The sequence below is a fragment of the Microchirus variegatus genome (genome assembly GCF_963457635.1).
Source record: "Microchirus variegatus genome assembly, chromosome: 20".
In the NCBI taxonomy this organism is placed as follows: domain Eukaryota; kingdom Metazoa; phylum Chordata; class Actinopteri; order Pleuronectiformes; family Soleidae; genus Microchirus; species Microchirus variegatus.
In genome coordinates this window covers 7,484,032-7,502,077 of record NC_139821.1, presented here as the reverse complement: position 1 = coordinate 7,502,077, position 18,046 = coordinate 7,484,032, and the positions used below count along the sequence as shown (strand labels likewise).

General features: G+C 40.7%; 1 protein-coding gene across 1 annotated transcript in view; it reads left to right on the top strand.

The window, feature by feature from the left end:
• Positions 1-18,046, top strand: part of exoc4 (exocyst complex component 4) — a 102,075-nt gene that overhangs the window by 49,256 nt on the left and 34,773 nt on the right. The window contains exons 12-13 of the mRNA XM_083907293.1: positions 15,999-16,101; positions 16,816-16,932. Of these exons, the coding sequence (XP_083763419.1) occupies positions 15,999-16,101; positions 16,816-16,932 (220 nt within the window). The remainder of the gene's footprint in view (positions 1-15,998; positions 16,102-16,815; positions 16,933-18,046) is intronic.

Genomic DNA, 18,046 nt, shown 5'->3' with positions numbered 1-18,046 from the left:
GAGATTGTTTCTATAATGTGTGCAGAGGTATGCAGAGACAGAAAAAACATCATCGGGAGTGTGTGCATGTGTTCTTGTGTTAGTTCATCTGTGTGTGAGCCGTCATATAAAATGTATCCACTGGACACCTAAATCCTCTGAGGCTGGAAGTTTGTGTAGAACTCTGTGCTGCACTGTGCAGCCAAGAATAGAACACACTTTCCCCGACTTCCGCTTTTCCGGATAACGTTGCCCTCGCTTGCACTCTCGCGTTTTTTAGGGACAAAGCGGAACTCTGCGAGACAACAATTCCAAGAATGTCTCATTGACGTTGTTTTATCTCCTGTATTTAGACTGAGGCGGACCACAAAAACATGACTGACTCATCTTTTTTCACACTTTACTGACTTATATGGCCTCCAGAATCCCAAATATAAGTATTATAATGATTAAAAAGTTGATTTTGCATATGTCTCGTTTAAAAGGTTTTGTGCACACAAATTAAGCATGCAATGTTATATCATTATGAGAATAAAATCCTAGATCACAATTCAAATGTGGGAGTCATTTTGAGTGCACACTGGGTAGACCTGTGCGTAGGAGTGAGTGAAATGAATAAGGAAATGAATGAATGCAAAATAAATTATGAAATTCATACACAGAGTCAGTGTCTCGGAGGGCAAAAAAACCCAAACTAAAACTAAAGTCTCTTGAAATAAACGCAATCAGGTTGCTGAGTCAAGGTAGACGTGCTTTCAGGTTCAGTCAGTGAGTCTGATTTACTGGATCGTTGACATGGGAATATTCTACCACAGCCCTTTCCTGATCAGGTGCACTCTTGAACGCAGCGATGCACTGAATAAGCTTCACAACAGTCCTTGAGATGAATGAACAGCAGTCTGATGCAGGGCTCTGAAGCTCTCATAGGGCACTGTTTTCATAGCACTCCATCACAATTTCTCTCCGCTTATATTGTAAAAGAAAAAAAAAATCATAATAAAAGACAAAGGCTCATGTTCGTCTCCAATTTTCCCTGACACCCTAATATCTGTCTGTGACTGATTGGGGTCACAGCATCCCTGATTAGCATCCACATGTACGTGTTCCTGCCAGTGTTTCCGCAAATTGTCCCAAATCAGCCAATGCGGTGCACTCGAGAGCTCTCTGCAGGCTTAATGAGCTAGATTAAAAAGGAAGTCATTTAACCCCTGCCTGAGACACACACACACATTATGGAAACCATATGTACTCATCGCAATCGAACAAGCATGAACATCCAAACCAAAAGCACACACACACACACACACACACACACACACACACACACACACACACACACACACACACACACACACACACACACACACACACACACACACACACACACACACACACACACACACACACACACACAACCACCTCGCACCCATCTTGCATTTCACTAGATGGGAGATGGAGCAAGGCCATTATGCAAATGTCAGGTGTCAAGTGTAAATGAGGTTGGAGGGATGGGAAACAGAAGTATTGAATCACGCCGGCTCCCTTAGCAACTGCACCAAGGTAATGAGAGCATTCCAGGACGGAGGCTGGCAAACATCACCTTCATCACATTGGAAAAACACAGTGGAGTGAAATTGAAAAATATTTAGTCTTGGTCTGCTTGATCTAAGAATGAGTAGATAACACTGTCACTTCTACTCGTTCATGCTTGGAGTGTTGGCACAGAAAGGTGGCTTCGTGTAGAAATTTACATACACAGCAATTTGCGACATGTAGCAGCCTCATATTTTGGTTTGTATTCATATAACTACTAGACAAACCAGACAAATCGAAATAAGGTATTTGATGAAGGACATGTACCAACCGGTGTTGTCATATACAGGAGCATGAGTGAATTTCTCACAACAGCAAAACCCATAGTATTCAAAATTGCTCCTAACCATCCTTATGGCTCTCAAAAGTATATAGTGTATATAGTGCAGTTATTGTAGCCCACAGTGATGTCAACTCTATATGTAGAAATGTTTGACATCTGTTCACTCCTCCCTTTTTTTAACCCTTTAACACTTTAGCCTCAAAATGTCTCAAACATGACGTATTTCTTCTTATTTTAACCATTAAACGGCCAGAAAATGTCCTGTGAGTAAGTGCTTTTGTCCATTTGTCCAGTTTTATTTTGAAAAAACTCTATATTAACACCAGATTTTGCATGTAAAATTGAACAGTATAAAACATTTAATCTAACTAACATTTGTTTGAGTTTTTGTCTCAGTGTGAAAAAACAGGTCACAAACTATGTACTGGCGTTTTTCCAACTGTGCTCATTCTGCAGCTTCCTGCAACATCATGATTAAACTTACCGTAAAAACCGCCTGGTGGTTGACGTCTGCAACTTCTCAGCTTTCAGAAACCGTTGGCATTTTTTCGATGGCACAAACAGTCGTGTCATTACGGTAATGTAAAGTGTGGGTTAATTACAGTATGTCATAGGACTACAGAGGTAGTTAACCATCTTTAGACCTGGTTTACAGCTGGCCCTGGTACAGTATCTCAGTGAAAAAGTGTGAGATTAAATATTTTCTGTAATTTCTGGCTCCTTGGGCTACAACTATGTTTAATAATGGACGTAAACCTGAAAGTCATTGAAGAATCGTCATGTAATCATCGTCATGTTTTGAACATTATTATTTAAAAGCAACAGACCTACATAGAAATAATCATCCGTTAAAGTCTGTACACATACACACATATCCATATATATCATAACCTCTCCCCATAATGTGTCACTTCAGTTTCCTTCCTGCATTGATCCTCCTTTATTATCTGAGGCCACTGATGCATGATGTCGAATCAATTCCGAATAATTATTGACTCAACAAGTTGTCTCTAATCGCTAATCAGTGAGCCCTCCGCTTGGATCGAAGCCGGCACACTCTTGTGGTCATTAAAGGAAATCTAGGAATTCAGTTTGCATGCAAGTGCTCCTCTTAGTTCATTGTGTAAGTATGGGCCACTTTAATACATAATAATGGCTACTTTGGGCTGACATTTTCATGTGATTGTATCAATTATAGCTAAATATTTGGTAATTAATTGAAATCTGTGGCAGTGAGCGATCTGAGAAACTTTGCTTAAAGAGAATTTGTTTGGATCCATTGGTCCTCCTCTGTTACCTGTTTTCTGAAGTATTTTATGGACAGATTTGCTATTTTCCCCACACGGCTGTGTACATGGAAACACATCATCCACCCACACACACACACACACACACACACACACCCCTGTCACTTTTGAAGCAGACAAAGTTAAAGGTCAGTGCCGAGTCAAGTTTGGCTCTCTCTTCCCTGAGAGCCTTTTGAAATGGACACACATACACACACACACACACACACACAGACATCAACACTCCAAGACCAAGACAAGACGCTGCAACAAGCAGAAGCACGGACAGGCTATGAAAGGATCAATGAATAATTTAACCCCTAACATCATATTTCCCATGGCAGCAATATATACAGAGCTGCCTGCAGATGCATGTGATGTGTGTGTGTGTGTATGTGTGGTGCGGTATGCCTTGTATACTGAGAGGTGGCTATTTCAGCGGTGTAATGTGATGTGTGGGAGTATTATCAGAGCTGTAGGTATGACAGACACACCGGGCCTAGAGCTGACTTCTTGGAATTGCATTTTGTTGGTCGTCTCCAATATGAGACCTGTCACCGTCGCTCCCTCCAGGCCACGCAAACCGTGATTGAGGCGCTTCAGCGCCGTGTCGCTATGAAGTGTTCGCTCTCGTTTTTGTGTTTCTGTCTATCTCTTTAACGCGCAAGGCGTAATTGGCTGGCTTTTCCGTGCCGATTAAGTGTTTTATGCATTTTAAACATCTTTTTTTTTTTCCCACCTGTCACTGCTTCCTTCCACCTTCACTTTGTCCTTCCACCCTTCCCTCACCTCCTGTGCGCCCCCTCTCTTCCTGTCAACACTGTCATAGCTTGGGGAGCCCTTTGGTGTATTACAGACCTCTCAACACTAGTTCTCTTTATGGCACTTTCTCTTTTTAAATTCAATCAGGCTTCAATGGAGCCCCCAGAACCATTTCAATTTACTACTTGGACGCCACAGGATGGAAAGTCCTACGCTAACATAAAGGTCTAAATGGAATGGAACGCCAAGAGAGATGGAGGAAAGGTATGCCACAGAGGGGAGGAGGGGTGGTGAAATGGTGCCACAGAGAGATAACAGCAATGGAGTGGTAAAAATAGAGTGGAGGTAGGGGAATTGGGTAGGAAAGAGAGGGTGAGAGAGAAAGATGAGGGAGAGGGGAAGATTCTCAAGCGTTTCACGGGGGGGATAAGAGATGGTGCAGAGAAAAAGGAGTGAAATGAAGTGTAGGAAACAGAGAGGGGGAGATAAAGGCATACATTGAGGATAAGGGGTGATAAATAAAAAGAGTTTTTTTAATCAGAGGAGAATGTGATGTGACACGGCTCACCTAGCAACCTGTGAGAAGGAATCCATCAACATTTGGACGTCTACGATACAACGCTAGTGCGAGTATAGTACGCTCTGCTGAAAGGACTGGAGAGAAAAAGACATAACAAAAAAAGTGGAGTAGCTTTGTGTCACAGCAAAGTTGTTGTTGTTATATTCATTTATATACATCATAAGAATGGCTTTCTCACCTGTGGTCATCTCACCTCTGAGAAAATATCAAAACCATTGCCATTTCCACAAAGCAATCTTTTTGACCTCGACCTGCCAACTTTCTTCAGCTTGACTTTCCATTTACTTTGCCCTTTGGGACAAAAAAAAAAACCAAACCCCCCAAAAAAACAGCTCCTCATGTCCATCTGTGCCGCCAGCCTTTTATGTGTGTTGTGTGTGCGTTAAGTGTTTTTCTCAGTAGTTTGAAGGCAAATTGAAAAGTGCCTTTGCACTTAGGCCTCCCAGGGATTGGTGCCATTTCAGCCTTGCTGAGTCATTCACGGAAAAGTGTCCTTTGGTGGCTAAATCTCATCTATATCATCACTTTTCTAAGATTAGACACAATCTGTGTCCATGTGTGGGGTTATGTCAGTGTGTGTATGTCAATAATATTAGATATGCAGGTAGACACTGCGAATCTAAGCTTTCCTGGCACAAATGAGCTTGCATTATCGTATATGCTCGGTGCTAACATGCAATATGTATTTTATTCCTTGTTTGTGTTCTTTCCAGATCTCTGTTGAGACTACTAAATTATAGTGCGGATAGGAGCTTTAATAATCTCCAACGCCTGCCTCTTCCTTCTCTGAGAAATGACAGTTTGGCATAAACAAATAAATTTTTCACTTGGGGTCATCTTGATGCATGGACACCAGAGAGTATAGATTCAAGATATAACTTTACTCATAGAAGAAAACAACTTCATTTATATACCGTGAATATGAGTCTCTATCGAGTAATTGCTGGTATCTACCCAGTCGGCTTTGTTTTTAACTTCCTGGATTACTTTAATAAAGCAGCCTCCTTCTCCCTCTTTCAGTAAATGTCACCCATGGGAGGCCACTTAAGAGTGCTGCTTATTAATCAGACCTGTTTTATAAGAGGGAGACCAACTCTTACAGTAAATACTTGAGCATTAAGCGTCGCACAATCAGACAGGATACAGGCTTTGTCTGCACCTGCCCATCTGAACAATTTGTGGCTTTTAAGAGCATAAGTCTGAGTCTGAAAAGACGACAACACACACAGACACACGATGAGAGCAGCCATGAACTGTGCCGTCACCTGCCTCTTTATCTATATTGACTCACATTGTACAATGGTAACAAAAGCAGTAATTTAGGCCCAGTAGCCTCCCATTGTGTCACTGAGGCATCTTTTTGCCTGCTCTAAATGGCTCAGTGTCGTGAAGTGAAAGAGCTGGACTTTTCCTTTTATATCACAGGATATTTAAATATGACGTCTTTACCTGCGATTAAAAATGACGAGTCATGTTATCTAACGCAAACATTTCTTGTTTTCAGTGCAGATACAAGTTTTCCAAACTTGAGAGAATGAAACACCATGACGTTTTATTATCTTCACTTTCTATTATACGATCACTTATTTGAGACATAATAACTGATATGGCCCGTCCTTTAAAGACTCTCTCACAAAGCTAAGTCAAGTCCGTTATTATCCCAGAGTTCTTTGTACTTGCACAGACAGTGCCATCACACTGCATGAAATTCATACTTTGGTGACATAAAAAAAAAAAAGATCCAGTCCAGTACAAAATTTGGAATGGGAATGAACTGTCAGTGAACAGGTTTGTAACTCCCGCTGGTATGATTTCCTTGCCTTAGGCAACATGCCAGGAAAAGTGTGCGTCTCTGACACCAAGTTTCAATTGAGAGGAGGATTCTTATAGTGCTGCACACACACTTGTTCCACATATTTTAGGGCAGTAGACAATGATTCTGCAGTAAAGTATAAGTCAACGGGCTATGCTATTGTCATTGAGTTTACTCTAATAATAGCACATTGACCAATTCTTATTTTTACTCACTTTTTCCTTCTGGAAGTAGCCTCTCTTCTGATTGGACGACAGTTTTCTGAGTAATCCACAGCCGGGTCAATGCCAAGAAATGCATAGTAGCCCGCTAATGTAGCTTGGTAGAACTTTTTCAATAAAAGTAAATGGCAATGAAATGAGCCGAATAGTAGGAGAAGGAGCGTGCCCCTGCAAAAAAAGACACATGGAAATCTCACTTTCTATAATATACATGTCGATTTCCATCCCTTAAAATGTCAAGTTATTCACGACCGAAAGCTTTATGTGGTAGTTTAGGATCAAAGAATGTAGTTTGCATTCATCTTCGCACATCTATACTATTCGTTGAATATACGTTTATGTTTAGAGGAACGACTGGAGAGAGAAATGGTCTTGGCCAGAATTAGAGGGAGATAAAGAGATGGAGGGTGGAGAGCACAGTGTAGGAAGATGGAGGAGTAGGTTCAGTAGCAGCGGTGCGGCGGTGATTTGTCTTTGAGACTTCCGCGGTGTTGGTGTTGGCAGCGTCAGCTAAACAAGGCCATCTCATTTCCTGTTGTCTGCAGGAAGCAGCTGTCTGCTAGCGCTACTGCTACTGCTGCTGCTGCTCGGAGCCCCTGGTCATCAATCTCCCCCGTTTTAATTGGTCTGCACCACCCGGCGATGGGCCAGTGCATGCACACACTCACACTCACACACACTGTAAGCAATGTGTGTGTAGATACGCAAAGAGAGAGAGAATAAACATCTGTTGTGAATATAAAAATATACGCCATCCGCATCACTTCATTATCAACACATAACTAGCAATGAACATCACATAAATGCTCTTACATAAGTGCAGGTTTTAGTCCGCAGCAGCGTTTCGTCATGTTGTGCGTGTGCATACATTAGCACTGTAAATGCTGGTCCTGGAGTTTTGCATTTCTGCTGCTTTGATTTCACAAGGAGGACTTGTTGTCAGAGTGAGCCATCTGTTCTTTTTCATTATCCCACGATATATAATGCACAGAAACGTAGTGAAAGGTATTTTACTAGTCGGCAATCGTTTCATTTTCAAAAGCAGAACTCTGGGATCATTTGGATTTTGCTTCTTGAAACTTCATTACTGTTTTAATCAGATAGTGAATTTGTGTCTTTAGATAAGTGAAATATTAGGATCTAATTTGACAGCACAAAACGATCCAATCCTTCAATCCATCTTCTTCTGACATCTCTTGTTTGTAGTGCAGTAGAGGCACAGTCATGACAATTGACAAGATTTTTTTGTTTCTGTTTTTGTTTCTGCTAATTGGAATTCAGACATCTCCAATTAAGATATTTACAAGATATTTGTCAAAAAATACGGGTAAACAAGCAAACTACCATGTTCCATTTATGTGGTTTGGTAATTCATTGATTTATTAATCTCCAAAAACATTTCACTAGATAATCTATTGAGTGATAGAGCCAAGTATAAATGTAGCTTTAACACGTTTAACTAGAAAAGCACTCAGAGAGTGCAGACCTCCGCGAAGGCAGCTCAGCCCCCCACAAAATAGTGATAAAAATAGTGATAGCGGAGGTCAATTATACTCTGATTCCACCTACATACATAACAGAACAAACAGCAGATCTTTTGTCATTGTGTGATAGACAGTCAGTCCCTTATGTCATCCATTGCAGCTTATACAGAGACTTATGTGCAATAATATTACAGGAGGATGACTTCCTCTTTTATATCTGATCAGGCTTACTCTCCCAAGGAGAAGGCTTGTGTTATGAATTGTGTTCATACCTGCTGTTGTAAGCATGTGGAGACACAGGCTACTAAAATTTACATAATGCATCTTTTGACATCTTCCCATGGCACTCTTATCTCTCTCTCGCTGTTTTGTTCTCTTCAGCCTGCCACACAGTAGAGGATTTTCAAACCTAATTTGATTTATAAAAACAAAAAGGTGGGAGACCACAGACACATCGACCTTTGTAACCCATTTTCAGTGTTTTAATCCTGAGGAAGCACAGACTTAGCGACCCAGTCTAGACGCAGGTGTTTGGAGTTCAATCAAACTATTTCAGGGAGGAGAGTCCAGGGATTTGGGATCTCACTCGTCGTTGTCGGTTAGCCTCTGTGTGTGCGATGTTTTGTGCCAAGTCACAGTGTGCACAAGTTACGGTTCTAAACAAAAGTATGTCGTAACACCCGTTTCCCGGTCAACTCCCTCTCATTGGTCATTGTGGGAAAGGATCTGATGCGTCCAAAGAAGTTAAAATCATGTCTGTTAATCCCTCGCATTGCTGGATAATTTGGCCAGGTAATCTGTTGAAATCAGCCTGAAATCGGAAGGCAGCCATGATTGTCTGTAGGGCCAGATTAGGACCGAAATCTGGCCAATTATCCTCTTGTGTAGGGCAGGTCCTGGACAGTTTGCCAGTCCATCGCAGGGCCACATAATAGTGGCATTCACTCTCACACCTTCAGTCAATTTAGTGTCCAATTTAGCTAATCCCTCGTACTTTAACCATAACGACTAAATGTCTTGCCCTGACCCTTAACCTAACCACAAACCAAACAATTCTAACCCTAAAATAAGGTCTTAATCCTCAAAAAGCCCTCTCAAGTAGTGATGACCCTCCAAAATGTCCTCACAAGATCAGAATGTCCTCAAAGATAGGTTTGAATCAAACCAGTTGATGCACACACAAACAAAAAGGCTCAAATGTATGTCTCGTAATGGGGTATAAACACCATGGAGTCTAGCAGAGGTGTGGGTGTTATGTGGGAAGACAATATGCATTTCACCAAGCACTTATTAAAACACACACTCCCTCACTGGCTCACTAAAAGAAAAATCCTGTACAGGTGTCAAATCAAGTGGAATCCAAATGCTTGGTCCATTCAGCCTGAGCTTTGTCGATTAAGCTGTTACAGTGCCATCCAGTGGCAGTGGAGGAAATTGCTCTAGGTCTGATGAGGACATTTTTAAAAGAATCCTAATCCAGACAAATTATATTCAACATACATTTTCAGTGAATACATCTTGTGGATAAAAAGGTGTTCTGAATCACACCAGTGGCCATTTCGGATTGTGTTCTGCCCTCATTCATCTTTTTCAATTTTCCTCCAATTTCTATGCAGTGCTGCAACTATGTGCTCTGAAATCCCTTGAGCAGCTCTTTATATTCTCGGGTGTGACTTCATTAATTTAACACCACTGTAGAAATAAGTAACTATAGTGAGTGTGTGTGTGAAGTGGAGTGTGTAATATTCCCACAGAATCAATATTGAATGAGCAGTTGGATAACAATTAAAAGCTGCCATTCTAGCATTTATTGTCCGATCCACTGAAATGAAAGATTATGTTGGCGGTGCCATAAAACCCATAAAGTGTTCGCATCCATTAAAATCATCTTTATGTCTTTGAAATCTTCCTGAAGTGACTGGGCAGTGCTGCGAGTGTGAATAAATGTACACAGAGAAGTCCCTCTAAGTGTCACTGGATGTGGTGAAGTGATGTATTGACATGTGGCTGTGTATTTTTATGTTAATCTATGAGTGCGTGCGTGTGTGTTATTGTGACAAAGACGGACTGATTTAGTATGTGCACTCACTCTTCCTCCTCCTCCTCTCAGTTGGTGCTGGTTCACTCTGTCCTGTCCTTGATGTGTGACAAGTCTTTACAGATCAAGCCTTCCTCTCCAGGCAGCAAAATCAGAATGCACCATAGTTGATAGATTCGTGCCTGAGGAGAATTCTAGGAGATTTAAAAATGCTGAGTCTCTAATCGATCTTAGCACACCCTTATTCTGCTGTCTTTCTTAAATCTTTGTCTTTATCCCATTTCTCTTTCGGCATCATTACGCTACTGCTGCAGATAAAGATGGATGATGGGTTCCCAACCCTTTCCATTTAAAGAAGCATTTGTTACCTTAGGTTTAGTTTCCAGTGGGAAACGATTTCAGAGTTGCTGCTATAAAGCATCTTTGTCTCTGTCGGTTCTCGTTTGTTTTAGCCATCTTAGAAATAATCTAACTTAAGCTTCTCTGAATAATCAGAGGGCCATTATGAAGCACCAGGTTCTCTCATTAGCCTAATCCCTTTGGTATAAATACATTTAATTCCATTCAGGAGTGTTGTTTCTTGTCGTATGTACACAAAGGGCATAGCATCTACAATTATCCTGCCCCAGACCCTGGGCTCTGACATCTGTTTCCTAATGACAGATAATTACATGCTGTCAAATGCAATCATCAGCAGTTGCTGCTGAGAAACTGGGTTTTGAGTGCAGTTGGTGCAGCCATGTTGGCTGCAGAGGGGACAACACACCCCGAGGCAAGTGTGGAGATGCACACTCCATTTGATTGCGTACAACCGAGTGTGTGTGTGTATGTGTGTCAGAGAGAGATGAGTTGTCTGCACCTGTGACTAGCATCGAGTAGGTAGACATTTGAAGAAACTGTAAAGTTTCTAAATGAGCTCTGTTGCTTCCTAGAAGCAGGCTGTAAATGATATTGATGTAAATCTGTTAGATGCTGTTTAGAAAATTACACCACAACCGGTGATGTCGAGGAATTACTCTGCGCATGTCTCTAATAACTTGTGTTTTATCGATGGTTCCGTCGTCCAACTTAAATGACTTTATCTCGGCTGTATTAATCTCAGCGATTTATGTGCTTAATCAATAAATAGTAAAACCCACTATGAATTTACAGAAAGTGAATTTACAGCATGTAAATTCTGTTTATGTTAATGTTTCGTTAAAGCGGGTTAAGTGGAGCTCTTCGTAGATCTGTGCATTGAGCTTGAACTACCTGGCAATCTCAATCAATCTCTGTGGTGAGGGGGGAGGGTAGGGTAATATTTTTTCATTTGTTTCAAACTCATATCTTGCATATCTTATGTATAGCCTCTTTAATGTGTTGAATGTAGGGGTTTGTCACGGGTTGAACAATTAATCACTTTGATCTTGCAATTTGAAATATTGCATTTAGCAAATTACAAATGCTTTTTTAATTGTTGCTATATGTACTATGCTAATAATATGATAACGATTCATATCTTTAATTTATCACCTCCCCTCAGAGTTAATGTTTCCATTGTGTCATGTCTTAATGCGCTGTTATGTTTTAAATCTTATACATAGCTTAAACTTAAACTGAAACGAAACAGCCAGAAATCCCCATCACAGTAAAACTATCTTGCTTATAGTTTTTAAACACATTTCCCCAAACCTGAAATCAGTCTTACTTGCCTGAATATTTTTTTATACTACCGTCATAGCTCAGCTTGTTATGGCAGTATAGGTGACCTGTGTGTGTGTGTGACATATTTGTTCCTTTGCTGTAGTGCTGACTGTAAACCTCCTGATTATCAGACAGCTGCACTGCTCTGCTCTCACGGAGCAAACTGTTCGATTGTCGATGCATTATTTATGTATTCATTCGCGCGGTGATTTACAGAAATCATTTTTTACAATCAGTAAATGACTCGAGGCCTCACAAACTCACTCTTGATCGCGTTGCCCTTTTTAATGATCTAATGATGATTGCCTTCCTGTAACTGATACCCAACGCGACAACCTTGGGTGCATGGCCGTGCCATTCTTTGTGTGTTTGTATGCCACCATATTTTGAAGCCAGTTGCAAACAGCATGTGCGAGAGAGTGGATAAGCAGATTATTAAGGCCACTGAGGTTCCACACACACTGTGTTGCTGCTGCTGTGTCTCCATAGCAGTTCCACAGCGTCTCCTCGGTGACTCGGCTGAAACCTCTGGTGCATACAGCTGCCATATGGTTGACTACTGTGTATTGTTCTCACCTGGCAATGAAAGTGACTTTGTTAATGTCACATTGTGTCCAATTAGAACTGACACTTAAGATGAAGTGAAAATCTTAACCCTTAAACACACCTGGACACATTTTTTGGTTTTTAATTTCCATGCATGTTGTTAAAAATCTATGCCAGGTTGTGTATTTTTTCATTTTTAATGTAAAGAACTTTAATTTCTTTTTCTTTTAACTTTAAAGAACTAAAATACTCACACTAACACACCTATGCACACAAATGTGCTCATGCATCATTACAAAAACTTGGGAATTTGAGGGCTAAAAACTTAAAAAATTATTAATGTTCGATATGTATGATAAGGACTGGTGTTGGCTTAAAATATATATAAAAAATAAAATTTAAAAAAGAGCACATTTTGGTGCTCTAGGTGTGTTAACGTGAGTATTTTAAGAAATATGACATTGCAAAAAATAATAATAATGCATATGAACAAATGTTTCTGCTAATCTTTCTCATAATACCAGGCTGCAATAATTATTTTTGCATGAAGTATATTGAAAATAATTCATTTATTGTTGTTTTTTTAGACCATGAAATGAAGATGCATGACAAAACTTGGCAGTTTAAGGGTTAAAGGACTGATGTTGGTTTAAAACATTAATAAAACAAATAGCTTTTTTTGTTGGGTTAAATGTTTAAACATTAAATTAGCTTTTATCCATGTATACAGACATTTATCTCTGCTACAGTCACATGCTTTAAATATGTTCTTATAAAAGGCTTATGCATGAAAATTATTTGATTATTTAATATACCCAGACCTTTATACAACTACAAAGTATTACTTTTTCAGCAACACTTAAAACTCAAACCAGACAGGTTGAGAAGCTATCAATGCAGGTTTTTTTTTTTTTTTTTTGTTCAAATGTAACATGCAGGAGCTCATGATAACTAGTGAAAATGTCAGTCTAGAGGAATGGAAAGTCGAGCTCAGATGTAGCCTTGGGAGATGAAATGAGGCTAGCTGTCACTCTGTGGCAAGAGGTCGAACCGTCTCCCCGTGTTTTTGTGTAGGAGGTTTGGAATATGGTTTTCTGTAAATGGCCTTGTGTGCAGCACATAGCCTTCGAGCATCGGAGGCTTGGCTCCTGCGAGTTTTGGGTGGTTTGTGATTCATTTGAGACGAGCTGATGGCTTTTGAATCGCTCGCATGTGTGTTTGCGTGTTAACTTGTTTGGTGTCATTTGCTATCGCCCCCTCATAATCATCACCAGAAGCTGTTACTCTCGGTACAGTATGTCATGCCATCAGCGAGGCAGATGTTTGGAGGATGTGTTTGTAATGATGATGATGAGCTGGGAGAGATTTCCTTTTCAAAATTCCTATGGAAATCTTTGAGCTCTTCTGTGCTTTGCCCCCCCCCCCCTGTTATCTATCCAATCACATCTTAAACAGCCTCTTGACTATAAAGTCCTGACTGATTTCTTTTAATCATCTCAGAGCCCTTTGTTTCATGCATGTTGTCACTAAACTTTCCCCCTTAAAACATACATTTGCTGACATGCTTCTTTTAAGCGTTGTGAGTCCCAGCAGTGCCTTTAGCCCTGTTACCTTGGCGAAACATCCTTGAAACACCCATGGGCTCAGTATCGCCGTGAAGTCGCATGCTGCTCTGCTCCAGATGGCCGCTTGGATAGACAAAAGCCGCTTTTACTGTCTCGTCCCCGCCGCATTACTCAAATGTTATCGCCCCTGCCCACAAAAATCCATCTGTGCTCACATGCTAACTTGAGGATCCATCATCCTGCCACTTGTATTGAAACAATGACAATAACGGCAGAGCAAGATGGATCTCGGAACATGACGACATGGGTCGAAACTGGCAACTTTTGTCTGAACATTGATTTTCTGAAAATGAAGCTGTCAGCACAAATTGTATGTTGTTGTTTTTTGTCACGAGGGGAGTGTTTAAGTTTGTTCGCATACTGTGTTTATACAGAGAAGCTACATATTTTGGCCCCGACCATTGTTTCTGCGATTGCTTGACAGTTTTAATGAGGCCACAGAAGAGTTTCTTCCACTTAACTTTCAGTTGTGGTAGAATGTCAGTGGGAATCAATGAAGGATTTAAAACAGGTTTAGGTTTCCATGCTTACTCTGTCTTTCACTTGCTCACACAAACTCACACTAGCTGTCATTCTTGCTGACTTAATTGGGCATCGATGCAGAGTAGTGTGATTGTACAGCTTTTGCTCTTTTCTTGTGTTTATAAGTGTCTGTTCAAGCTTACATTTATATATGTATATGTGTGTGTGTGTGCCTCACTTTACCTACCCAATCATGCACCTCCATTGATCTATAATTCCTGCATAGGCAGTGTCCTTGCTTGTCTGTAATTCTGCAGTGTCATGGCTCTTACCTCCGCTACTTACTACTGGAGCATAAACACCGTTTCCACTTTTTTACAAATGGCAGTGTCTAATCAATTCCCCACTCGAGTTGTCTTTGGAGCTTCGCTGCTGCATTATTTCCAGCTTCTGCCCTAAACTTTTCATGATTTTCTCAGATAAAACAGCTTTCCTTATACCTTTCCTTTGTACTCTCTCCCTCTCTCCCCTCTATAAGGTTAGATCGTTGTATATCACAGGTCCTGTAGGTCACACAATTCTTTTTGAGAAGTTTGATTTATTTGTGCATTTATATGTGCTGAGCGCTCGAGCAGGCGCTCACTGTTGCGTGGCTCGCCCAGCGGTGTGTGTGAGACGAGGCCAGTGACCACTGATTCTCTGACAAACGAGGTGTGCATGCGCCTCTGCCAACCCATACATAACTGTCTGACCCCGTCTGACCGGGCCAGACAGCAGCTTCCTGGGAGAATTCACAGTGCGTGTACAGTACTGTGCAAAAGTCTCGGGGCACCAGCGGCTTTGTTGTTTTTACGTCTGTCAAATCATTGCTATTTGGATTGGAATGATGTGACTGACAGTCGGTCTAATATATTGGCGTTAAAGTCAGTTTAATTCACGTGTTACTACATGTGGTATGTGATGCTCAAGCATGGCTTGAATAAACCTGCTGGAAGAGATTCATGAAATAGTAGGACAAACACAGGTTTTACATTCCAGTTTTAAGATAGCCAAGGTCATGTTTTTGTTCAAGATTAAGAGTGACACTTCACTTGATTATTTATCGATTACTAAATGAGTCGTCAACTATTTTGATAATCTATGATAGATTATGTTATTCAAACAAGATTTCTGATCGTTTTGGCCTCTTAACTGTGAAGATTTCCTGGTTTCTTTGCTCCATGTAGCAAAGAAATCATTAAAACTGAATCATTTTTCGCGTGTGGGCAAAACAAGACATTTGAGAACATCATCATTTCCAGGTTTGATAAACACTTTTTATGACATTTTATGGACCAAACCATTACTCGATTAATGGAGGGAATAGTCGACAGATGAATCAATTATGAATATAATTGTAAGCTGCAGCTTCAGCTCTACTTTATAGGCATTTGATCTTATAGAAGCATTATAGGCATTGTTGTATGTGCACTGTTTTTAATTGAGTTTTTAACTTAGATGTCACTATAAGAGATCCCGTTCAAAATGATGTGGTTTGTGTTGCTGGTCACAATCCTGTGAACCTTGTTTTCTTGTTTGTGTGTTAAATGTTTTAAAATGCTGGGATGTGATCCTCAATGTTCTATTCTTACTCTTCTGTCCAGATTCATCCACGAGATAGAGATGAACATGGGGCCAGGCCAGGTGAAGCAGTGCCAGCTCCGTGCCTTCCTCACTTACTACATCAATGACCTCTTTCTTAACCAGGTTTGTGAAACGAAACGCACGCATGAAGAGCAATGATTTCTTTCTTTAGTGGGACATGGGAGCTTTTCCAGGCAATTACGTATTTTAAATACCTCAGTTATTGGATATTGGTCGCACTAATTAAAATAATTGATTTTCATTTTATGTAAAAAAAAAAAGAAAAGAAAGAAAAACAGGTGCGTATACTTTTCTCCTTTAAAAAAAAAAGAAAAAAAAAAGACACAGTCTGTAGATGTTATTCAATAGTTGGAACCTTTCTCGCTGTATTAGAAAATTCCATTGATGCAGTTACACGTCTGTGACTCCCAAAAATCAATTGACCTGACCATTCCATTTTACCCCCTCTGGGTTTCTCTTTCTGACAGCACTAAAAAACACAATGGCATAGCACTAGTGACTATTGCATGACTTCATCTTCTCTGTGTTACCTTTATGGAATATATCTGCTCTTACCTAACCTGCTCTTTCCAAAGTGTTCAGTTTCCCCCTCTGCCTGAATTGCCCCCAAAGGCAGATAATGTCAAATGAAATGTCAATTCAGACCCAAAAACACAATGAAAAAGTGGAAAAAGAAAGTGATAAACAATTGAGTTGTTCTCTCAGAGAAGGTTGAATAAGTGGAGCTTGACTCCCAGTGGAAAACTGTGTGTGTGTCTTCCAGCTGTCTCTTTCCACATGTAACATAAACTTTTTTTTGTGCTTGAACCATTCCAGGTGCGAACAGAGATCAACAAAGACATTGAGACAGTGAGTAAGACGGCTGATCCGCTGAAGATCCTTGCCAGCGCTGACACCATGAAGGTTCTTGGCGTCCAGAGACCCGTGCTGCAGGTGAGGATTGTCCGTTATTGTTATATTATTTTGTTATTTGGTATGAGTTGTACAGGTGGTGAGGACTCTGTGTCCAGTTTTGTCGTCAGTTTTTCGACTCCCCTTTTTGGCGGCACCATATTTAACCACAGGCTAGCATCTTGTACATTTTGACAGCTTGTCTTATTTAAAACAGGCTCATGGCAGGGTTGAAGATTACAGCAGTGTCGGGATCTAGATGCCTGGCAAGATGCGTCTGTGTCTCAGATGTCAGATACTCTTGATGATTTTTTGAACACGACTCTCTGTCTGTGTTGAATTGTGCGTGTGTGTGTCCATGCAAATGTCAGAAGAGACAATGTCCCAGAGAGCTAGTTTGTTTGGATAGTGAATGTTAGTGTAGCAGACGTTGGATATACAGTATGTTTGTCAGTGTGTGTGTGTTTTCTCTGTGTTTTGTGGTGTGTTTGTTTCTGTCAGAGCTTTTCTGTCGGTGTGCCTGGTTTTCTCGCAGGGAGGGAACAGCGGTGGCAGTTCATTACAGAGAGAGAGACCGTGGGCGTTGGGAGTTCAGCGGGGTTTGTTTACAGCTTGGGCCCCCTCCTTAACGAGGAGTGCAGCATCTTGCTAATTATGCTGCTGTGGCTAATGAGCCTTTCTGCTGATAGTGGGGAGTGCAATAAAACACTTCTTTTGTTTGGGTTTTTTTTTTTTTGTGCCTTTTTTAATTGGGCTGAATAAAAGAGCCTTTTACTCTTCCTCTCCTGCCGTTCACATTTGAGGGTCAGGATGGTGTTTGTGTGTTGTTGTTTTCTGGCTGCATTTGTTGCCGTGTGAAGCTGTTTTTGCTACCTGTGTGTCGTTTTTTTGTCTTTGGTGCCACTGTTCTCTTTGATGGCCTTCATTCACAGTGTCACAACAACTCTGTCCCTCTGAGGGTAGTTTCATTCACTTGGTCGTCCTTAGAGCTTTTGATAAAGAGGGTCTGACACTTTTTTTTTATCCAGACCTTTAAACTAAAGTACGTTTTTAAATTGCATTTGCACAAAAATGCTTTATGTCGGGATCTTCTCGCCAGCCAGGTGGTAAATCTATCCAACTGTGTGACTGCAGTGGATAATTAAAAATTACAGGG